This window comes from Rhinolophus hipposideros, assembly GCF_964194185.1.
Source record: "Rhinolophus hipposideros genome assembly, chromosome: 3".
In the NCBI taxonomy this organism is placed as follows: Eukaryota; Metazoa; Chordata; class Mammalia; order Chiroptera; family Rhinolophidae; genus Rhinolophus; species Rhinolophus hipposideros.
Genome location: NC_138049.1, coordinates 92970196 through 92995347, shown reverse-complemented (window position 1 = coordinate 92995347; position 25152 = coordinate 92970196). Strand labels below are relative to the sequence as shown.

Below are 25152 nucleotides of genomic sequence, written 5' to 3'. Positions count from 1 at the left end.
TTTACTGATGAGGAAACTGAGGTCCAGAAAGGACAAAGTGAACATTACACAGTTTTGACAAACACTATTCTGAGGTCTCTACGGCAATAGCAGAGTTTCTGGCCGGGACAGAAGTTCTAGTCAGTGGAGATCTACTTGGAGAACTAGGAGTCCCAATTTCCTATGACTTGAGTTCTAACTCCTCACCATTTGCTTCCACCTATCTGCCTTAAGTACTTGAACCTTCCAAAGAGAGCATCATGGGGAGGTCACAGCCCTGCACTGGGAATCAGATGACCATGTTTCTAGTTCAACATTATTGCTACCAGAGGACCAGTTGGCCCCTTAGTCCTTCATTTCCTAATCTATAAGAGGAATTTGGTAAACCAGATGACCCTTAGATCCATCACAGTTCTGTCATTCTATATGGTTCACCTCTAGCTGATCCGCTCCCTGCCCTGGTTTCTAACATATGGACATTCTACTTGTACTAAGTCTATTGTTTCTGACTCACACCTTCACCTGGATCTCTGATTCCCAGGACTGCTGAGGCCAGCTTAGTTGTTTTACCATCTATTGTAGACCTCTTCAGCATCACTTCACTCCTCTGCAGTACCTCTCCCCCACCAAAACCATCAACTCTGACGTTTTCTGACCATCTGAGCTGCCACCTAGACTCTGCTATTTATGCCCATACTTCCTGGGTGTACAAGGGTCAGATGTCACCCTCATGTTCTTCATACTTACTAGTGAGACAAATGGATATGTTTACCCTTTACTTAGCCATGCTCACTGGCAGGTGCCCACTGTGAAACTCAAAATCAGGGCAAATCTGCCAGGTGGAAATGCTTTACCTTCTTCAGTTCTTCCAGCTGAGAGAGCACACATGTCTCCCTGATGATCTGCCACCCAAAGGGCTGGCACTTGGCAGTGATGTTTCCAGTATAGCCTCTGCTACAGGGAAGAGTATACTCATCATTCTTAAACCCAAATCCAAAGAAAATGTTGTTACACTGGACTGGAAAAGAAAGGAAACAGAGAGGCAAAATGTTTCTGAAAAACCAGAGAGCAGTGCTTTAGAAATCATATTTTCAGAGACAATACCCAGGCAAAATTCACAAGTAGGAGGAGTTTGTCTTTGATGTCCAGCTTCATTCCTATCAGCACCCCTTTTCTCCTTCCTGACGCTCTCCCCTCCCCGAGGCTGGCCCTTCTCCCTCCGGGTGTCTGATCTGTACCAAAAATTTTGCTTTTAGTGGACTATCAACTAGTAAGTACGAGGTGAAATATTTTTACTCTTTAACGGATGCTAGAAACCAGCAAATCTTCAAGACACTGTGGAACAAAGCAGTAATGATATGGTCAAAAGATGGGCAGTTGCCATTTGTGGGCAACATGTCCTATTTTGTACCCCTTGAAAAGCTTCTCACATTGTGACTAGCCGCTATGTATTCTTGCAGTTGGCCCCTAATATTATAGTCTTACCATAATTGGGATTGAGAGAAGGAGAGCTTGAATGAAAATCCACAAGAGCTGTTTTTTGTTTGTTTGTTTTTCCCATTGTTGTGTCCTAAGGGCCTGGACATTGTAAACCCTCAGTAAATATTTGTTGAGTAAGTGTTGTTGAAATTGGCATAAATTTTGATAGGAGAGGTTTAAGATTGAATGTAAAGTAAAAGGGAAAAAATAACTGAAGAAACGAAGGGGTATGTGTGTGTGTGTGAGTGTGTGTGTGTGTGTTTGTGTCTGTGTGTGTGTGTTTATGTCTCGTGTGTGTGTGTGTGTGTGTGTGTGTGTGTGTGTGTGTGTGTGTTTGTGTCTGTGTGAGTATTAAAGACCCAGATATGTGCATTCTTGCCTTGGATCCTTGGATTATGACAAGGATATTGTCAGACCCAGAGACATTTCAACATGAGTACCAGTAACCTATTACTGAATCATTTCAATCACAGCCTGCAGCAAAATCAGTCTTCCACAATGTTTACAGAGGAGATCAGGTCACCGATTAGTAAGGTTCTGAACTAGTCAGCTGAAACTGAGTTTCATCATAAATAGCTGCCTGCCTGTTTCCACTGAAAGTCAGTGTTAGAATAATTCTGTATCAGCGACATCTCCAAGCTACCTCCTGGAGACATGAATGAGCTACTAATTAAAGGACTCCCCTACCCTAAGCAGAGGACAGGGAAGCTAGTATTACCTTCTCCAAATATTCTGAAAGAGTCATCTTCTAGTGGAAACAGCTTGTGAAGGCCTGCCTTAGCCTTCCCAGCCACCTGTTCCATGGCGGACAGCAGGTCAGATGTGCTGCTGGAGCCAACAACTTCATACCCAGCAATGATATTTCCATCTCTATAATGATCATGTGGAAAGGAAAATGAGATTCATTCATTCAATCACTCAGGGCCTACTCTGTGTGTGTGTGCATTGGGTCCATAGGAATAAATCAAACAAGTTTGGTCCCTGATTTCCTGGAGCTTACATTCTAGTAGAGAAGGCAATGCAAATAAGAAGCAAGTAACCATGACATATAAGTATTTATATAATTATATGTATATGTTTTTTGTTAAATGTCATGAGAGTCAGGTACAGTGATAAAATTAGCAGGTAGATATGCGGCCCACTTTAAATAAGACTGGTCAGGAAAAGCTTCTCTGCGCAGCTGTCTTTGCAGCTGAGGCCTGAATAATGAGAAGAAAAGGCCTGTGATGCAAAGACCGTTGCTCTATCATGTCTGCCCATGTGAAGGGCCTGAAGCAGGAAAATATCTACGAGTCTGACAAATTTAAAGACTAGATGTCAGGTCAAGAATAGGCTTCTCAATGACTAAAGGTTTGAATGTGGGTTTTAAGTATCCCAGGTGAGAATAAATTAAGAGTTGAATAAAATCAATTTAAGTTAGAAGACAAAAATGTAAACAAAGAACTGGCATAACTAAAGTTCAATGAGCAAGAGAGAAATGGGTAGGAGATGATATTAGAGAAGAAGCCAGGAGCCAGATCATAAAGGGCCTTAGAGTGTGAATTTTATTTTGCATTAAAAGATTTTATTCTTTATTAAAGTCAGTGGAATGATCAAAGGTATTGTTTAAAATAATCACTCCGGCAGCTGTGTAGAAAATAGACTGACGGCAGGAAAGCAGGGAAGGAGAAAAACTAGTTAGGAAAGAGGTGATGGTGGCTTGAGTGAGTTGGGTAGCAGTACACGTGGGAGAAGTGGTCAAACTCAGGTCGTGTTTGAAGGCTGAACCAGAGGAATTGCTAATGGAGTAGGTTTCAGGTATGGGAGAAAGAAACCAATCAAGAATGACTGCAAGGAATGGAAAAGCAAAACATTCATGTAATGGAATATTACTGGGCTATTAAAAGAAAAAAAACCACTGATACTCAGAAAAACAAGGATGAATCTCAAAGACATTACGCTGTGGGAAAGAAGCCAGACACACAAAGAGCTACACATTAGATGATTCCATTTATGTGAATTTCTAGAATAGAACTAACCTATGCTGATAGGAATAAGATCAGTGTTTATTTCTGTTAGGGGTGGGCCTGGAGATTGGCTGGAAAGGGGCACAGGGGAGTTTCTGGAGTGATGGAAATGTTCTGTCTTGATAGGAAGTGGCTAGTGTAAGCATTCGTCAGAGTTTATTAAATTGTACACTTAAGCTTTGAGCTTATCACTGTGTATAAATTATACCTAGATGAAAAGTTAAAGGCTGACTCCAAGGTTTGGCTCTGTACAGCTGGTAAAATGACATTGCTATAACTGAGATGGGTGAGATAGCAGGAAGAGTAGGTTTAAGTTTATGGAAGAGACTGGGAGGACCCCATTTTGGACACATTAAGTTTGACATGCCGACTAGATAGTCAAGTGGAGACATTAATAGGCAGTTGGATATTTGGGTCTCAAGTTTAGGAGAGAAGCCAAGCTCAAGAAATATATGTAAAAACCATTATTAGCATACAGATGGTGTTTAAAATTATGAAAGCAAGGGAGGTTACATGTATTAATTAATTCTGCAATAGCTCCATGAGGTAAACACTGTATTATCCCTGTTTTGTAGATAAGGGAGCTGAATTCCAAAGAGAGGTTGGGTCAGGAAATTATTGATTGATGGATTAGAATAATCTCTGATGATCCAAAATTCAAATTCTTAATCACCAATTGAATTACCACTCACAATATATAAATAAATCCAAATACCCTTTTACGTCTTTGTGTTGATATGGCCCTTTTATATAGATTTTAAAAAGCATTTTCCTATCTATTATTTCATTCTATTTAATGAGGTTAAATCAGCTTCCACAAGTATTAACAGTCCTGTTCAACAGATAAGTAAACTGAGACAGTAAGAGATTAAGATTTACTTTAAATCATATATGTAAAGAGTAAAACCTACATAGTTGTATTTTATAGACTTATGCCTATATTAACTATGATTGTTTCCACAAATTATTGGAGACAGCTTATAAGATGTACATGATAGAATATACGTTAAAAATATAAATAGAAAACGAGGACCATGGAAAAGAAAAATATGAATATTGAATACAAATATTACTGTGATTGAGTCTCAATTTTGTCTGAGTTTAATGACAGCAAAGTCAAAAACGAAAATAATTAATTATATAGACTTTGATATAAGAAAAAAAGAAGTGGTGTTTTTCCTAGCATTGAATTTTTTTAAAACTTATAGATGTGGGCCTTGATTATAAGGACAATATAAGGACATGAGATGACTAGAGGATAATGTCCAGAACAATATATTTATAACACATGCTGTTGAGAATTTCCCAAGCTGTATTCAAATTAATTGTGAACAAATTATGTAAGAAGTCAAGTTTTTTGACCTCTAAGCCACTTCCTCTGTCAAGCCAACTATAAATAGTTGCTAATCAATGCACACATGGCTAACTAACCAAATAACTTTTGGAATTAAAGTATAAACAAAAGGATGATTTACTAAATATCGCTTTATTTGCTGTAGACAATGACTGCAGGGTTTTGAATTATGGTGCATACATGGTATCTACACAAAAATATAATATTTACCCAAGGCCTTCATTCTGGCTCCCAGTTATACAACATGATACCCCACTGTGGTTCTGGAAAAAGAAAACCCATCCCTCTACAACCCACACCCTCATCTCCACTCTTCATCCCTTCCCTTACATGCACACCAGTATCCCCTTCTTCCTTGCAAGTTCTGTCCTACTTCTGGGGGTTTCCAATTCCAGTCTCTCCATAGCTTCAAGAATGCCATTCAATATTTAAATTCCTAAATTCATTTAAATGAGAATAAACGCTTTCCTCTTCAGAGTTTTTAAAGCTTCAGAGACTTTTGTCCAATTTTATCAAAAATCTTACTTCAGAGACCAGTTCTGACCTATTTCCTGTCGAAGACACTTGGCAACAGCACTAGGAATTCTGTAGCACTGAGGCCCAAATCTGGGGGTGCCCTTCTAAGGGCTTTGTGTTACTTACCGAAATTGGGTGACTCGAACTGACTCAAAACCTTGAATTCTTTTGTATGCTTCTTTAAGCTTACAAGGAAACAAACAAACAAACAAAAAACAGTGCAATATGTTGATCTTTGTCCCCATACAAGAAAGACATTTGGGCAAAAAATGGATGCACACAATAAATAAACCAACAGAAACACTGAACAAAGACACAGCATGAAGTAGTTGCACATTATAGAAATACAGTTAAAATGACAGTTGAAAATGTACACACACACACACACACACACACACACACATTTCATTTCTGAGATTGTTAATAAAGACTAAAAAAACAACTGCTTAGGCTAGATGATGAATTGGGTGCCAGATAATATAATAAATTTACCTATACTCTATTTTCTCCTTCCCCAAAATAAACCATTAATTTTTATAGATACTTACACTAAATCTACCTGCAAAGTATTTGTGTGTGTCTTCTGTCAGAACGACACCTGAACCATAATCCCTAGGCAGAGGCACACTGCTCTAGTTTTATGTGATTTCATTATGAAGTCCAGAATCTAGCTCAGTAACTCTCTTTAGCCTCTAACAAGAGAAGCTTCTTTATGGAACAAATTTCAGATGCTGATAATTGAGCTTAGATCATAAAAAAAATTATTTTGACTAGTAAAAAACAGAACATAAGCAAGAGGGCTTCACATATTACTCACGTAAGTGAGCAAAACTGAACACAAAAGAAATGAAAAGGATTCAACTGCTAAATTCTCCTGGGAAGAAAATGTTCAAAGTACGTCAGTTGTGGGCAAAGTGATTAACTCTTATGGAATAACCCACTGAAAATGAATTATTAAGAATATGTGTGGGCGGCCGGTTAGCTCAGTTGGTTAGAGCGCTGTGCTCTTAACAATAAGGGTGCCTGTTCGATCCCCACATGAGCCAGTGTGAGCTGCTCATTCTGCAACTAAACAAATAAAAGATTTTTAAAAAGAATATGTGCTAAATAAATATGTTGAGTTAAAAACATCGGAACTTAAGTTTAGCCAACAATTTCTTATGTAATAAGTAAAAGGTACTTACTTGAATTTCAATTCCAGTGGTATATTTGGAGTATATAGCAGAAGATGAATTCAAAAGGTCTTTTGTAAATCTTTCATTAATTTTGAAAGTGCCCCAGACCTCTATGGGAAATTTAAAGACAAACAAACAAACAAAAAATAGACACATAAAAATTACTCACCTGATTTTATTATAGCATAAAATTACAAAAGTACAATTTGGAGCCCATCTATTCAACAGCAGTATTTCAATTTATTTTTATAATGAATGTTCACCTAAAGAAATATAGGAAGCATACAACCAGAATATTCAGTTGTGGATTTGGAACGCAATGGGATGGTAATCAAAACAACCTTATAAGCAGATAAATGTGTGGCCACTCTTACGTGGTTTAAAAAGGTAGTCACTGAACACTGAAATAGATCCCCATCTAGGCATTGAGTTTAAACACTGTTCCTGTTAAAATTTTCTCAAAAACAATCACTACTTGCTAACTCCAATCTATCCTTGCTTTCCCCTCGCTAGTGTTTTTCTGCACTGGGACAAGTGGTTCCCCATCTCCATGTGGACAAATCCTGTTTATCCATTATTCAGGGCCTAGTCAAAGGCACCTCCTCTCCAAGGCCCTCTCTGACCCCGAGTTGCAAAGAGTCTTTCCCTCTTCTAAATCCCTGTAGTGCTTTATCCACATCTCCCTTAAAGCCTCTTGTACCTACATATCTATTTGTGAACACATGATCTGTACATAGGTCTCCACTCTACTTTGGGAAGCCTCTTATCAATATAATCCCTGTCTGATCCACTCTTCTCTGGAAGATGGATCAGACATGGACCACCTTTCAAAAAGTAGGCTTTCATCAACATTGTTGAGGAAATTACGTATATTGTCTTCTTTCCTGTATTAACATCCTCATCTCCCTACGTAGCCTGCTAATTCACTGATAACAAGAGAAATGGCTCATTGTGACCCCCCCCCCCCAAGTTTGTCCCAGATCTGGGTATAAAGATGGTGCTTAATATATACATATTGCCTTAGCCTAAATTGCTGTGGTTCTGGGAAGCGGATCCAAGGATACCCAGGAAAGCTGAGCTATTTTGGGTCTTCCCTCACTCTTTGCTCAGCTCTACCAAAATCGAGAGCTTCAAGCCTTGGAGCCCATGTCATTTAGCTCACCTCATCATCCACTGTACATAAACCTAGGTCAACAGTAGCTCCTTCCGCTTCCACTGGTTTCCTAACCTAGACTTTCCAATTTTGTTTTGGTATTACATCAGTACGGATATTTATCAGCAATTTAGGGCATTTCTTTCAATACAATCACTATGCATTCCTCCTTGCTTTCCTACCTCTCGACTTCTCTTTTCTGGAAATTGATGCTGTCAAAAAAGGTGAAAAGAAGGTCAGCAGAAAAATTATATTTACTCAAGTTGTTCTCTTACTTGGGGTTTCAGTGAATTTTTCTAAATATCCAAAAAAAAAAATCATAGAATTGTAGATCTGAGCTGAATGTATTTCAAGGTTGATGTGTTGCCCCAATATCAACTTGTATTTCTGAATTTTTTTGCATTTATGCAGCCCTCTGTGTTGCCAAGCCTAGCAGGGTATGTCATCACTGCCCTTCAGTCTCCCTGCAAACACTAACTCTGCTCAGGGAGGTAAAGAAAAACACATGGGCAAAGAGCTAGAATGCCATCTCTGTCACATGTTGGGGTGGGAGGAGCTCCGGCCCAGAGCTCCCCTCCTGGAATCCTTATGTGCTTACTTGTTCTCTCACAGAAATTAACACTCTGGGTGAGGTTGTTGGGATGACAGTCACAGCTCTGAGGTGATTCAGCCATGTGAAGGTAGCATTTCTGGGGATCAAGGCATGACGGAGGGAACCAGGTGTAGCCATTTTCACAAGCACACTTTAGGACCCCATTCCGGTTGCCACAGTCTGCACAAGAAAACAGAGCTTGGTTTCATGGGGTCTGGTTCATAAATTGACTACAGCTCAATTCTGATCCTTGGCTCTGACTTAGAATCGGAACCAAGTATTTCTCACCAAAAGCTAGAAGGATAAAACGCTGCTGCCGCTGTTACTGCTGCCCTGAGTACCACACTTTGAGAACCCTTGCTCTAGACAAATCATTGAACTTCTCTCTTGTGGTCATTAGTGTTGTTTGCCACATATTTCTTCCTCTCTTTCAGGATTGCACATCCTGTCCCCCTGAGGTTGGTGGGGTCATGAAACCTGTTATTAGCAGAATTACTGTGTCACTTCTGAGATAGAGAATTTAACCATCAATGTCAAACCCTCCAGGGCTCCATTTCGTTTTGGCTTGGAATGGGTACATTTGTGATAGGTCAACCTGGGTCCCCACGTGACCACCACAAACTCAGCCCCTCTGCAACCTGCAATGGACATGTAGCATGAAGAAGAAAGAAAACATTCATTCTTTTAAACCACAGATATCACAGGGATGGTCGTTTCCACAGCATAACCTAACCTATCCTGACTAATACACCCACATCTCCCATTTCCACTCCCAATCCCCAGAGAACTGACTTACATGTGGTCGCCTTTGCTCTGACAATCTCCATTAGCCCATGTAACCATAATGATGGAGGCTTCAAAAGCTTCAGCAAATTCTTTAAGTCTCTTTTCTCCTTGGAATCTTTATAGGACAATTGAAGCAGTAGCTCATATTCCTGCACTGGGCCTAAAGAGGGAAAGACAGTCAGAAGCTTCCTTTCTCAGTCTGGGAGGTAAAATACTGTCAAGGAAGTGACCATGAAGCAATCATCAGATTCGGCCCGGAGGTCATGGACTGTACAACACTGCTTGTCACTGACTTCTGCTCAGCCAGACATTGACTAAAAATGAGCTTCCAGGGCACACACATGCAGAGAGTCCCACATAGCCTGATATGTGCCCATCCTCCCACTCCTGCCAGGCCAGTGCTCCTGTGCTCTCTGACCCACCCTGCCTCGCCCTCCTGATTTACACACTTCCTCAGGATACATCCAGAGTCAAGTTTCAGGTGTCAAGGCTGAAAGAAGAGAGAAAATCCTAATCACTCTTCCTTTTTCCTCCCTCAGCTCTGGTCTCCTTGAAGTATGTTCTATATAAAATCCCTAATCTCACAGTTTCTTTTCCAAAGAGCCTTGTGAAAAACATTGCATTGATTAGCTGAGTTTGAGTACTTATATCAAATGCAGAAGCAAAACAAACTGAACTTTACTTGAGACCTTACACACTTTACCTTTTTTTTTCCAGGTCTTTTTTTTTTCCATTTAAAAAAGTCTTTCAGTTACAGCTGACACTTAATGTTATAGTAGTTTCAGGTGTAGAGCATAGTAGTATACATTTGTATAACTTACATAGTGATCCCCCCGAAAAGTCTTGCACCCATCTGACACCATACGTAGTTATTACAATATTAGTGAGTATATTCTCTAAGCTGTATTTTACATCTATGTGACTAGTTTGTAACGGACAATTTGTGCTCTTTAATACCTTCACCTTGTTCATCTATCCCCCCAGCCCCCTCCTATCTGGTAACCATCAGTTTATTTTCTGTATCCATGAATTTGTTTACTGTTTTGTTTGTTCATTTATTTTGTTTCTTAGATTCCACATATAAGTGAGATCCTATGGTATTTGTCCATCTCTGTCTGACTTATTTCACATAGCATAATATCCTCTAGGTCCACCTTATCATTTCTGAGCAGCATCTTCTGTTTCCATAAAGAGAGGCTGTTAAGTGTTTTTGGTTGGGAGAGAAGATGAGCCTTATGAGTGAGTCTTCTCCCACCCAGAATTTATTTAGGCACATTCACATGAAACATAGCGCAGAATTCCATGGGGTATCAAGATCTTCTGAAACTCATCTACGGGCCCCAGATTAAGACTGTACAGAACCTTAGAGAAAATGAGGCAAAAGGTGAATATCCTTTTATCCTGGGCCTCATTTTGTTGCCATTGACAATAAGTCCCTTAGAAATTTCATAGATTCCTCAGGACACCACCCTGCTTTCTGCAGGGACAGATGATATGGGGAGCTTCTATGAAACTGTCCCATTTCTTAGGGTCTCTGTGGGGCTAGCCAGAAGGGAGATTTATAGAGAAGAAAAGCAGCTGGATCCATCCCTAGGCTTCTCAGAAGGCAATCAGGAGGGTAACAGGAAGCTAGCTGAGGCTAAGTCACGCCCCAGAACATTTACAAGAGACCCCTGTCTGCCCGTAGCTCCCGCCATCTCATACACAGAGCTTCAGCCCCATTACTTACTCTGCCCATCTCCTTATAGTCTGCAGCCTCTGCCCCAGGCCTTGGGAGTCACTCCCCGTGGTAGGAGCTAACAGTATTCCACTCCCACTGCCCAAGCAGATAAGAAGTGGAGAATGGGGGAAAGGTTGACCCAAGTCCCATTACCAGGGGCTAATGTCACTGGGTCTGGAGTCAGACTGACTAGGTTTGAATCATGCTTCCTGCCCCCTGGCTCCGTACCTTAATTTCACTAGCTATAAAATAAAGAGACCTTTGTGCCTAACTCAGAGGGTCAGTGAGAGGATTTTAATTCATCTAATAAATACTTAAAATAGTAACACTGTAGCAGCTCAATAAATACTAGCTTTATTTTCACTGTCAGGGAAAATGTATTCATAGCATTCTAAGTCGAATTGTGATTTCATTTTCCTGAAATGTTGTAGCCTTGCATGGTGGTAAGTTCTATTAGCAAATCACACTGTATGACAGAGTCAGTGTAGAAAGCCTTGTAGACTGATCCAAGAACCTACCATCCATCTGTGCGCATCACTGTTTCCATGAGGAAACACATACTGTGCTTGAAACACCAGACCCACAAGTTACATTTCAGAACACAGCTCATTCCTAGACTGAGGTCTGTGCCCATTAGTTACATTGTGGGAACAAGACAAGGCAGGAAAGAAAGAATATGGAGTAGCTGGCTACTTAGCAGATATGGTACAGGATACTATACCTTTTTATATTATTTAATCCCCACAAATGTTTTGCTAGCAGGGATTACTATTATTCTCATTTTACAGATTTGGGGTGTTTAATAATGTGCCAAAGATCATACAACCAATCAGAACTCCTGCTGGGCTTTGAATCCCATTCTCTGTGTCTGCTGTACCACAGTAGCTCACGGAGTCTCACCTGCATGCTTTTTCTCATTCACAATGAGCTCTCTTTTTGTTTTGATATCATCATTTCCCTGTTAAAAAGAAAAATAATAATAATAAGTATGACAAGTCTTTATAATGTTGTACTTCGTAAGACTTTTTTGGATTCCCAGGTAAATTGAAATCATGCATCAAAAATTTGAGCCCGGGATGGTGGGGAAGTGACAAGCAAAAGCCTCCTTGAGGCAATTTTTGTGCACAAACTTGAAGGAGGTGGGAATTGAGGATCCCTGGAGAAAGAGCTTTCCAGGCAGAGGGAACAGCACAGGCAAAGGCCCTGGGTAAAGACTATGCCTGGCATGTGAAGGCAAAGTGAAGAGACCAGAGTAGCTAAGTGGAATGGGTGAGGGGAGAGGGGCAGGAAGTGAGGTCGGAGAGTATCTCTGGGGAGAGCAGGTTGTGTAGATCTTAATAGGCTTTGGCAAGGGCTTATCTTTTACTTGAGTGAGATGGGAACCCACTGGGGAGTTTTGAACAGAGGAAAGATGTGTTCTACTTTTTATTTTTTAGAAGGCGCAATCCTGTAGCCGTATTGGGAATAGACAAGCATAGAAACAATGAGAGCATTTCAGGAGTTATTGAAATAATATCCATAAGAGATGAGAGACAAAGAAAGTGGGGTTCAAAGGAGTATCCATGGAGACGGTGAGGAGTGTTTGAATTCTGGATATATTTTAAAGATAAAGCCAAAACAAACAAAAAAAGAGCCAATGATTTAGATATGGGTTATGAAAAGAATCAAGCATAAAAATAAGTTTTGTGCCTAAGCAGCTGGAGAGATGGGATATCATTTGCTGAGATAGGAAAGGAGGAGCAGGTTTGGTGAGAAAAAAAAATCAAGAGTTTAATTTGGGGGGCGGCCAGATGGCTCAGTTGGTTAGAGCACGAGCTCTCAACAGCAAGGTTGCTGGTTCAATTCCCACATGGGATGGTGGGCTGCGCCCCCTGCAACTAAGATTGAACACAGTGACTGTTCTTGGAGCTGAGCTGCACCCTCCACAACTAGATTGAAGGACAGCAACTTGGAGCTGATGGGTCCTGGAGAACCACATTTTTCCCGAACATTCCCCAATAAAATTAATTTAAAGAAAAGTTTAATTTGGGACATATTAAGTTGAGGGGCCCGTGGGCACCCAACTGGAGATACCAAGTAGGCAGTAGATACTTGAGTGTGGAGTTCAAGAGAGAGGTCTGAGATGGAGATATAAATTTCGGAGTCATCAGTGGGTAGAGAACGTTAAAACCATGGTCCTAGGTAAAAGCATCAAGAAAGTGCATAGAGATAGGGAAGAGAAAGTCCAAGGATTACTAATGCCAATCTGTATGCTTTTTCTTCATCAAAGAGACCATAGGAATGAATGTGTTAATCTAGAAGAGATCTCCAAGATGGTTTAGTCCAAGATCTTTATTTTGCAGTTAGGTCACGTAAGCTCCAAGAGATGAAGTAACTCTTCCAAGGCTACAAAGCTAATGTTGGCAATGTTGAGACAAGAAGCCAGTGTTCTGATCCTAAGTCTATTGCGTTAGGTAGATTCAGTTGCCTAGAGATTGATGGATTCTAATAGTGCTAGACGAGAAAGGAGAGGGGGTAGAGAGGAAAAATGGGACACATGCCAACTCACCCCCAAGATGCCATCACTGCACTCAGTGATTATGAAGAAAGAGATGAGCCAGAACACTGGAACTCTCATTTTCAGCAGGTCCCTCTCCTTTCCCTGGGCTGAACAGAAACAGCTGGGTTCACAGTCTGTGACTAAACAAATGGTGTACCACGCAAGGCTGAAGCATGAAAACAAGTAATTCAAGCCAAACATTTTAAATGGACACAACGGTAGAACATAACTGAGCTAATCAGAAGCCCTGAGTGTTTGATTATTTTTCCACTTCATGTACCTAGCCTGAGACACTGTCACTTCCACTCCCATTGCAAAAGTAGTAAATTTCAGTCTTTACAAACTTACTAGAAAATTCCTCGAGAGCTCTCCTCTGGGTCATCAAATTTGACTAAACATGGGCTATTTTAAAATAATGACTTGCTTAACTTTGCAAGTAGGTGCATTTAACATCCAGCTTTTTGTATTTCACTGAGGTTTCCTTTTCATCTCAGTAAAAAACAAGGATTAAAATAACCACGGATATAATGATAATAGTAATAATAATAATAATAATAATAATAATAATAATAAAGACCCTTAGAACCATTAATATAAGGATAGAATCTAAGTGTTGAAGTATAAAAATAATAATGAACGAATTCAGCAAATTTACTTCTTAATAGATGATGTAATTAACAACAAACTATTCAAATATATGGTTGTGTCAGAATAATTTGGACAAAAGTCAGCACATAGTCATGGCCACAAAATCAATCACTTAGACCCAGGTTATTTCATGTCAATGAAAAAAAAATCACAGTAAGTTAGAACTGTTGTGTCCAATGTACTAGCCACTAGGCACCTAGGGCAATACAAATTTTAATTTTAATAAAGTAAAATGGAACATTCAATTTCTCAGTCACAGCAGCCACATTTCAAGTGCTGAATAGCCATATGTGGCTGGTGGCTGCCCTGTTAGGTTGCATCAACACAAAACTCTTCCATCGTTTCCAAAAGTTTTATTAGACATGGAAGATTATTATTCAGCCTTAATAAAGAAGGCAATCCTGTCACATGCTATGACATGGATGAACCTGGAGGACATTATAGTAAGTGAAACAAGCCAATTACAAAAGAGAAACACTGTATGATTCCACTTGTATGACATATCTAAAGAAGTGACATTCATAGAAATAGAAAGTAGAATAGTGGTTGCCAGTGGCTGGGGGGGCGGGGGCAATGAGGAGTCGTTATTCAATGGGTATGAGTTTTCAGCTTTGCTAGATGAAAAAGTTCTAGAAGTCTGTGGCACAACAATATGTATATACCTAACACCACTGAACTTGTATACCTCAAAGTGATTCAGATGGTACGTTTTGTTATGTGGGGTTTTATTTTACAATTAAAAAAAAAAGGATTTTATTGAACAGCATTGACAGGACATAACCGTTTCTTTCACATCTCCAAAGGAAAAGATGAAAAATTGTGATTCCCAAACTGAAGGACCCACCATTTGAATAAGTGCCCTGGATTAGCAGTACAGAAAATGCAGAGGTGGGCTCTCCCTTACCTTGCTTCCTGGGTATACTTTAAACTTCATACAAACCCTGCCATCCTCACCAGGGCTGCCGCACACCTTGCTCTCTGATCTACAAGAAAAGAGGAAAGGCATTAGAGACAGGGTAATGACTACCATAGACATGGCCTATGTGCCGGTGGAGACCTTTTCTGGGCCTTTCTAGGGAAGCATGGGAAATAGGCAATGGGACACACACCGCTTTTGGATTTACCTTCTCCCCTTAGGTGAAAGGTCCTCTCCTGCCCCCACCTTCCTGCTTGCGAACACTCCTCCTCTAGCTGTTGCGTTAACTTTCTCTGTGCAGCAGCCTGTACTCCAGGTCTCATTCTTATAGATCTTGCATCCCAGAACTTACCTGCTGAGTCTCATTCCCTGTGGCCCGTGCTTTCTGCTTTGCAAAAGTGATGGGTATTTTGCTTTAAAGTAGCATTTTTCAAATAGTTTTGACTAGGCTCTATAGAAAGAAAGAAATATATATTTACACACACATAATAAAACAAATAGTATATATGTATATATATATATACATATACATGTGTATGTGTATATATATATATACATATACATATATGTATACGTGTATATGTGTGTGTATATATATATATATATATATATATATATATATGTATATATATACCAGGGGTGCCAAAAAATGTATACGAGTAGCCACTTTGATCAATGTTGCTCAAGTAGTAGCTCACCATAATTGGAAGTGTCTGGATGCTGATGGGAACCACTTTGAGCACCTCTTGTAATTGCAGACGTCAAACGTGACTTGTATTCATCTTTTGTTATCGGTATCTACTGAGTATTACAATTTTAATGCTTTTTCCTTTCTTAAAATATGTCTACAATTTTTTTGGCACCCTCTGTGTATATGGCCAGTTTTGTGAAATAACCTCATTCTCTGAGGCCTGCCCTTGCATATTTTCTATTTGTTTTTATTTCTTTTCTTTTCTATTTATTTATATATTTTTTTTTAAATTATCACATCCAACTAAACTGATTTCCCAATACCTTCTTAGAGGGCTGCCACAGTGCAGAAGGAGCTTGAGCTCCTGCTAGCCACTTTCCCACTTTTCTTCTACTTCCAGGGAAAATTTTTTAATGTGAATTCCTGGGTACTGTTTGTGTCGTGGTCAGCAGTGCTGCTGGTTTCAAAGAGGATAACAGTTTCAGGGCATGTAGATGTGGTCTGTCTTCTGTCTTCTCTCTTGTGCCAGGGCCTGCTTTCAAATGGGAGGCCTAGCCTTCATATTTCTCTCTCTCTCTCTCTCTCTCTCTCTCTCTCTCTCTCTCTCTCTCTCTCTCTCTCTCTCCCCCTCCTCCTCCTCAAAAATCTTCTGTCTCCCATGTGGAATCCAGGCCTGAGGCTGCAAACCCAACTCAAAAAGACCTGCCTGACAGCTCTGGGCACTGTGAGGAAAGTCTCTCATACTCACAGCCTCTTGTTTCCTCTTCCTTTCATGCTGCAGGGTGTATTCTGGGCTGTCTCCTTGGACTGGCTAAAAATAATAAACTTTAACTTATAAACAGGGTTTCAGACCAGTGATTTCTAGTCACTGCCCTGTAGGCCTATCATGAATAAGCTGGTCTGTATAGAAGGGAGATGAGGTGGAGGAGGAGGAGGAGGAGAAGAAACAAAGACATTTAGGAGCTCATTAGAAAATACAGGTGCCCACATCCCACCCTGAACTTGCTAAATCTTAAGACAGGCCTGGCCCAGCCATGTGCGTTATTAAAGCTGCCCAGGTGATGCTGAGCTCCAGGGAACTTTGAGAGTCGTCATTCTAGACTGGTTGTAGGATAGGAAAAAAAGAGCTCTGCACCTAAGTTAGCCCTGTGATTTGAATTCTCCTTTGGGCTTTGGGACCCAAGCTCAAACAAATCAAAACTTTTTCTTCACATCCGTGGTGCATACAGCTCCCTCTGGAATAGTTGAAGATTGATTTTCAGATAAATAACAAATACTTTTTTGTTAGTGTGACACTATTCGTTGCCCAGAATTATTTGTTGTTTTTCCGAAATTCATATAAAGTACCCAGAACAACATCTGTCAGGTGGTAAGTCTCAATTATTGTTAGTTATTAATATTAGCATTACTAGGATTTCAATCTCACCAACCAGTTTTTATAGTTCCTGGTCGGATTCTGTCAGAATTCGACTTCAATTCTGAGCCAAATTAACTTGTCAAATAAAATACCCCAAGAGGTATTCTCAGCACTTCCCTTTCAATCTGGAAGGGTCCTGATTATTTAAAACAAAACAAAAACAAAAATAAAAAACCTCAGGATCTCTGTGTCCTTGCCACAGATGAGGAGCGGTTGTTGTCATCAGAGCACACATGTTTACAGCACACCTCACCCTACAGCAGCTGGGGGTCAATTAGACCTGACCTACAGCTGGTTGGCACTGGCTTCCGTGGGAAGGCTTGCTCATGGTAGGACCCCCCCCTAACTTCCTTGAATTCATTCAAGTGAATTCACTCCTGATAATCCCTGTCCTTCAGTTTACAGAGAACAATCATCAGAATTTGCTATTAAGCCCCTGGAAACGTCTGTCCATTGTCTCCCCATTCTTCCAGTTATTAATTTATGGACTCCAAATATCACTTATTTATGTCAACAGCAGTCTCCTTATCAACAGTGGTGCTTCGCTGGAACTGCTCACACCTACACTTTCCCGCATTTTTAGCAACAATCTAATCTTAGGCACAGTTGAACTCTTGGGTTGTTTCCCTGGCATCAGTATTTATGGGATTATGTTTCTTTCTCTATAAATAGAAGAATTCCCAATAGACTTGTCTCCCTCCTCTCTGTCTTGGACTTACATGTGCGTAACACACACACACACACACACACACACACACACACACACACGGAAAGAGCAGATTTCTAGCGAGGATCTAAAAGAAATCATGACTCAAATAGAACTGATTATTTAACAGACGGAGGACCCGTAAAACCTTGGTTTTATTTTGCCCCTAATTTTATTTTTTGGTAACATTTGCATTGAGATCTGTCTTTATATAGAACTCCTTCAGCCATTTGCTCAAGGATTAAGTAGGCAGATACAGTAGAGGAGAGAGGTGGAAAGATAGGTGTGGAACAGAAAAGATAACCAATTTTATATCTGGAAAAAAAATTGGAGGTTTGGTAAATTTAATGAACTAGGCAAACTTCTGGAAGGACTATAATTTAAACGATTTAAAATCTCAGTAAGTGTCTATGTAAACATTTGTACACAGTAAAATTTTGTATTTACCATGCTTTAGTGTGTTTATATTGTACTCGTATAAATATAGTGGGAAGAGACCAAGAGGAATTAGACACTAACCCCAAGTCAGTTCCTTACCTTTTAGAATTTGTAAAAGTGAAAAAAAAAAGAAAAAAAAGAACTTGCTGGACTCAGTTTCCTCCTATAAAATAAGGTAAGCTCAGATCCATTCACATTCAGATTCTATTACTCGTCCTGCAGGGTGTTCGTGCCTTGTAGCTCCACCCATTAAGAAAAACCCCCAAAGCAGTGACCCAGACCCACTTTTGAAAACAACTGCTGGGTTTCCGGAGCCTCTTTTTCCAGTGTCCCTGTTTAAACTCTCTGGTGTATCCCTGAAGGGATCTCCCTTCAGAGTCCAGTTTGTGACTCTGCCTCCTCATCTGATTCTTTCCGATCCAAAAATTAAGATACATTTTTTACAAGTCTGTTTGCCCTTTGCCACTCCTTGGTACTTCAGCTGGAGAGCGTTTCTCCTGTTGCTTGTGCTGGCAGCCTCGCATAGCTGTCTGCTCTCTCCTAACAAGGATGTGGGTTTTTAAATCTATTTAGTCTTCTCTTGGTATCTTAGAAGAGACATGGGAGGATTGTTTGTTCTTAGCTCATCGCTTCTGGTGTCCTACAACTATTCATCCCTCACAGACGGCAAGTTCAGCTCCATTCCTTTGTAAAAAGTCTCACTGCCAGCCTCAAGGGTTGGCTCTATTCCAACCCCTTGTAACTGAAGATTTTCTCCTGTCACTCATGGTTTGGTAGAGCAGAAGTTATCACCAAGTTCTAAAGGATAATTAATGGCATTCCAGAGAAGGTGCCAACTCTTTCTTCCAGCCACACCTTCAGCTTAGTAATGGGGACCCAGCCTTTCTGGAATCTCCAGATCAGGCTTATTTCTCATCTTTCCCACTGTACTTTGCTTACTTAGAATGGGTAAAACCCAGAGAATCTGAGCTTCCTCTTGGATTGTTTGCTTTAAATAGGACCTGAACAGCAGCTCAGGGAGGTGATAGTTACATAATAAGAAATAAGAATAATTCTTTCTAATTTACAAAATGCTTTCATATGTTTTGATTCTATTATTTTGGTAATCTTGTAAATTACGTGGGAATTATTTCCTTTTCACACTTGCAGAAAATAAGAAGGATAAACTTCAATTGCATTTCCTTAAATTTCTTTCCCCCCAAACTTTAATACTTCTCTTGGACTAGGGGCCAGTTCATTTTGTTGCTTGAGGAATGATATTAATAAACTCATGATTGCTAATTTGATTTCCATCTAAATTCCTTACAAATAAGCTCTCTGTTCAGGCAAAGGACTATGAGGTCTGACAATTAAGTTTGCAAACTTGTTGCAACGATGTTGCTAACTTTTTTGCTATCACAGGGATTATTCATTATGAATTTGTACCAACTGGACAAACAGGTAACCAAGTTTACTATCTTTAAGTGCTGAAAAGGCTGTGTGAAAAAGTTAGACGACCTGAACTTTTCACCAACAATTCATGGCTCCTGCATCACGACAATGCACCAGCTCACACAGCACTGTCTGTGAGGGAGTTTTTAGCCAGTAAACAAATAACTGTATTGGCACACGCTCCCTACTCCCCTGATCTGGCCCCCGATGACTTCTTTCTTTACCTGAAGATAAAGGAAATATTGAAAGGAAGACATTTGGATGACATTCAGGACATCAAGGGTAATACGATGACAGCTCTGATGGCCATTCCAGAAAAAGAGTTCCAAAGTTGCTCTGAAGGGTGGACTAGGCGCTGGCATCAGTGCATAGCTTTCCAAGGGGAGGACTTCGAAGGGGACCATAGTGATCTTCAGCAATGAGGTATGGAGCACTTTTTCTGGGATGAGTGTGTGAACTGAATTGTCAGACCTCGTAGATATTTCAAAGCTATCCACCTAACAAATTGGAGTGTCATTAGTGGCTCAGGATACGCAGCTGTCTAAGGATAAAAAAAATTCATCAGCCCTACTGGAAATGACCTACAGAATAGGCTCTGTGGGGTCTTCATATGTGAAGGGTCAGACTGAAGTTGTCACAAATTCTTTTTGGGTGATCTATTTTCAACAAGAGTAAAACAAGTATCTGACCGTTCATTGCTTATACTGATAAACCTTAATTGTTTCAAATCTACCAAAAAATCCACTCTTTAAGTTTCCCTGTGCATATTAACAGTATTTTCATTATAATTTCCTAATGAGTAAAAGCAAGTTTTTCATTTATAGTTCCCAAATAATTCTTCTAGAAATAGAACCAGCTGCCTGACATTCCACCTATCCTGCAAATATCATGTCAATCCATACTCAAAATCCTTCCAGGCTCCACAGTACGTACAGATGAAGAGCAAAGGTGTTATCGTGGTGAGTCTGTTGTTTGGACTCCTATCATCTGCCCTCAGTCATTCCTTCTATGAAGTTTCTTGTGCATCCTTAATTCAAGGCAAATGGATTTTTCTGGGTTAGAATGAAAGTGCTGCTTCAAAAGGTTTATACATTTTGAGTTTTGATAGGCATGGCCAAATTGCCCTCCTAATTCATACCAGTTTATACTCCCTGGTAAGATATAGAAACACCTGCTTCATCACACTGTCCCCAACATCTTTTTAATGTTTGCCAACTGATAGGCAAAATTTTTCTAGTCATTTTAATTTTGATGTCTTTGATTATTAGTAAGATTAAGCATTTTTCCAAGGTTTATTGGCCATTTTTGTTTTTGTTTTTTTCTGGCCTGACTATTTAAGTCATTGTTCTAACTTTTTCTATCAGAATGTTCTTTTTGTTCTTAAACTGCTTCTTAGAAACTCTTTATATAGCATGGATATTAGCTCTTTGTCACAGGTGTTATAGATATTGGCTCAGCATTTGTTTTTTGTCTTTTAAGTTTTTCTTTTGTTCTTTACAAACCTTTAAAATATTAATGAAGTCACATGTCAATTTTTCTATATGATTTTAAACTTGGAGTCACGTTAAGCATTTTTTTCTATAAAAAGATTGTAAAAATATTCTCCAGTATTTTCTCCTAACACTTATTTAAGATTTTTTAAATAGATACAAATGTTCAATCTTTCTGGAGTTATGTCACATTTTGGTATGAAATAATGGTTTACTTCCGTTTTCCTCCATATGAATAACCAGTTGGCACAACTATTTTCTTCCTTTTTCTCAAAATGTAATTTGATGTTATTGTTAGTTTCAGGTGTACAAAACAACATAAGGATTATACATGTACACTCCTCACAAAGTGAGAACCTCACCAAGTCTATTACCCCTGACATGGCACACCGCTATTACAGTACCATTGACTATTTTCCCTATGCTGTACTTTACATGTGGTGACTGTATGTGTGTGTGTATTAACATATATATGTTAATTCTAGTTGACCTCAATATTATTTTATATTAGTTTGAAGTATACAGCAGAGTGGTCAGGCATCCATCTAACCTAGGAAGTGGTCCCCCTGATAAGTCCAGTACCCATCTGACATCCTACATAGTCTTTACAACATTACTGATGATATTCCCCATACTGTATTTCACATCTCTATGACCATTTTTGTGGCTCCCAATTTGTACTTTCTAATCCCCTCACCTTCCCAGCTATGTTTCTTGACTAAACTATTCTTTATCAAGACCACCTTGATAATGTGTATCAATTCTAAAGGCTACTTTGTCATATAAAAAAATTCTGACAAATATTTTTTAATTGTACCACTATCTGTGTCATTTCTTTTACTAGTTACTTGCTTAATTATTAACTTGGTCAACAACAGAGCAGAGTATTCTATGTCTGAGAACTATATCACTAATTTTCTTACTAGAAATAATTAACCTGATTCTCTAAGAGACTAGTATTGAGAAGTCTTCAAGCAAAATCTGGCTAAAGTACAAACACAAATGTGAAAGGTTTCCATGGAAAATATAATCTGCTTAATACTAAGACTCTTTACCCAAAACTTTGCAGGTGTGAATCTGTTCCATTGTGACAAGCTATCCTAATACCGCAAATTTATAGTAAACAGCTACTTATCCCTAAACAATACAGGAACTCAGATTCTTACAATTTTATCTTATGAGGAAGAAGCAAATGAGAAAGACATTATCTTAAAAACTTTAAAGTCTTTATTTTAATGGGCTTTATGTAAAGCAACCCGCTCAAAAAAACAAACAAACAAACAAACAAAAGACAAAACTAGAGTTTTTAAGGTCTGTGTGCCTCGGGAGATTAAAAACTGACATTTGCACTGAGGACCCAGAGACACCATAAGGACATAACTACCCACCTCAACAAGATTCAACTCTATTTTGCGCAGTTTTCGGGGTACATACCTCATTGTTGTTCACCTGTTTGTGTTTTATTTATTCAACTGACTGTGAATGGGGATTTGGCTCCAACTCTATGAAATACCAGGGCACTTTCACACTTATTAATTCTTTTGGAACTTCATGCTCAGCATGTCAGAGCCCAGGTTGCCATCTGCCATTGAACAGGAGCTTGTGTGAGATCCTCTGCGGCTTGCTGCGGAGGGGGTGTGGTAAGAGAGCCGCCCCTTCTCACTGGTTTGGGGGACTACGGTTGTGGAACGCAGCAAAGCTAGAACCAGCTGTGCATGGGAGAGTATGTTTCAGACCACGCTGTTATAGACATTTTGTACTATCCCTCCAGGTTTCTAGATTATTTTCATAGCTATTAATATTGTGTATCTATCCAGTTCAGGACTGTGAAGACCTTGACATCCCATAAGCACTTTCTGCTCAAACACAATTTAGGAGACAGCCATGATGTGTTTGGGAACAGGGTTTCCCCTTCTCTGTAGCTATGGGTATTCCCTGCCAAAGAACTTTAGAAAGAGAACAAGGCAAGATATTTTGAAAATTGCAAATATAAATGCTTATGTTGGGTGGAACAAAGTTTATAAGGAGTGGCCTTAAGCACAACTGGGAATTCAGTGACATTTGACCAGGGAATGCCACTCCTCCACTTTCTGAGTCATTCACCCCTGTGACACTCACCCCAACTGCTGCTAATGCCCTTTGATGCCTAGTATCCTCTTATTTCTTCTCATTTACACTTGCTCCCAATCAAAGTGCTAAAATCAGTCACTTATACATGAGTTTGAATGAATGTGCCCATTTATTTTTTCCTAGGAGCATATTTGCATTTATTTAATTATATATTGAATGACATCAGGGGGCAAATGGGTGTAAAAATATTGTTCCCCCCTTATCCTCAGCACAGCAAGAGATAAACCCTATAATGAAGATCCTGTCCCTGTTTTTTAAAATATTAAAGAAATGTATCGTATTTTTAGAGAAGAAAGACATACATACCTATGAGACATATCAGCAACAATTCATATCAATTTGTGGATGTGCATGAGTTAGGAATATTTGCAAGTCACTCTTCTAAGATTCAACATGCATACACCCCCATTTTAAATCTTAATAGCTTATTGCTACCATTTTTGCAAATTAATTAGCAGGAGCAAGAAAAGGAAAAATAATTTGCTCAAAGTTATATTACTTGTTAATGGTTGAATAAAGTATTATGTGGCCATTACTGCAAAAATTGTTTTTTTATGGTTATGAATCACTAGTAGTTTTATTATAGCAGAAAGAACATAACAAAAGTCTTATCTTAATATTCTGATAAATTATAGAATGTATTTTTATCTCTTTTTTTATGTCTCCTATATCTATGATCTCCAGCCTACATGTGATACCATAAGGTTTAATTTAATGGATATTACCATGAAAAAGCCAGTCATAATTTCTCCACAACTCTCCCACCTTGACCTCCTTTCTATATCTCCTTCCACAACTTACCATCATTTTGTCACTGGCATAAGTGGACTACATAGGATATCAGGTTTACATAAATGGATATTTCATGAAAAAGAATAAAATGGAAAAGAAAAATTATGAATTTTCAAGGTCTGTGAATCACAAAATATAGTGTCACTTTATATTTATTTGTAGGAAGTAGCAGGGGAAATGGTTATGAGGGCCAATTTAGGGGTTTTGGGAGTCCAGGAAAAGAAACAGGGAAGTACTCATTCAGCCAAAGCTTAAACAAATTCATTCTAAAGTGAAAATAAACTTAATTCTGTTAAGCGTATTTTCATTTTAAGAGATTGCTAAAGCAAATATATTTCTAATTAGTGGAAGCTTTAAGACCAATATTTTTAACAAGTATCCTTGGTGGACCTTTCTTTATTCCAGTCAATCTACCTCCTAGGCGTATGGGAAGAATAGGGGAAGCTGTGTTATAATCAATAGAGCGAAGGGTATGCTTCAGAGTCAGGCATCCTGGAGTTTGAGACCCAGCAAATCACCTCAATTTATAGAGTTAGCATGAGACCAAACTCTGTTGTCTCTGCTCATTCCTTTTTCCACTCTCTCTTCCTTTATTTAACCTGCTGCAGGAATGGAATATTGCAATCAGCATCTTCCCCATGGGGAGGGAAAAGTGATCTCAGATTAACAGGGAGTACCGGTTACAGTAATACATGTTCTAAGGAATCAAATCACAGCAATTGGGCTTACCTGGTGATTCCTCTCTTCACATCATTGCCCAGGGGAGCCCTTTCCCCAATGTACTTGTGGCTCAATCACTTCTTACACTGTCTGAAAAAACAGGCTTAATATCTGAAGCACAGCTGCTCTCTGGCTTCCATACCGGTCCACTGATTCATGAGCAACTCCTGGTGTACAGGGCTGCCCTTGCAGGTTGACAAGCCCAGGACACACCCCCTTGAAGAGGGAAAAGAAACATACTTTTCTGCTGACCCTCCCTCTTCAAGTCAATTTCAGCCTGGTTAGAGAAAGCAGCTCAGAGCCCAAGACCTGATGATTCTCCCAGCAGACATTGACAGATTTCTGAAACCACAGAAGGAAAACGTTCTAGGGGGATGTGGAACACTTCTAGATCAGTTTTCTACAAAATGCCACCCTGTTGCGTTTTCGTGTCCAGCGTCTGGATACCTGGGGTCATACCTCATAAAGCAAAAG

General features: G+C 39.4%; 1 protein-coding gene across 2 annotated transcripts in view; it reads right to left on the bottom strand.

The window, feature by feature from the left end:
• The window catches only part of ADGRF1 (adhesion G protein-coupled receptor F1), a 45015-nt gene extending 20168 nt beyond the window's left edge, over nucleotides 1–24847 (bottom strand). The window contains exons 1-10 of one of the 2 annotated variants that reach the window (XM_081037004.1): nucleotides 24688–24847; nucleotides 14852–14930; nucleotides 13309–13406; nucleotides 11661–11718; nucleotides 9051–9200; nucleotides 8261–8434; nucleotides 6519–6619; nucleotides 5461–5519; nucleotides 2177–2328; nucleotides 834–997 (exon numbers count right to left, since the gene is read on the bottom strand). In XM_081037004.1, the coding sequence (XP_080893130.1) occupies nucleotides 834–997; nucleotides 2177–2328; nucleotides 5461–5519; nucleotides 6519–6619; nucleotides 8261–8434; nucleotides 9051–9200; nucleotides 11661–11718; nucleotides 13309–13377 (927 nt within the window). In that variant the 5' untranslated portion in view covers nucleotides 13378–13406; nucleotides 14852–14930; nucleotides 24688–24847. The remainder of the gene's footprint in view (nucleotides 1–833; nucleotides 998–2176; nucleotides 2329–5460; nucleotides 5520–6518; nucleotides 6620–8260; nucleotides 8435–9050; nucleotides 9201–11660; nucleotides 11719–13308; nucleotides 13407–14851; nucleotides 14931–24687) is intronic. The other variant, XM_081037005.1, reaches the window with a different exon arrangement.
• Nucleotides 24848–25152: the final 305 nt, after the last annotated feature.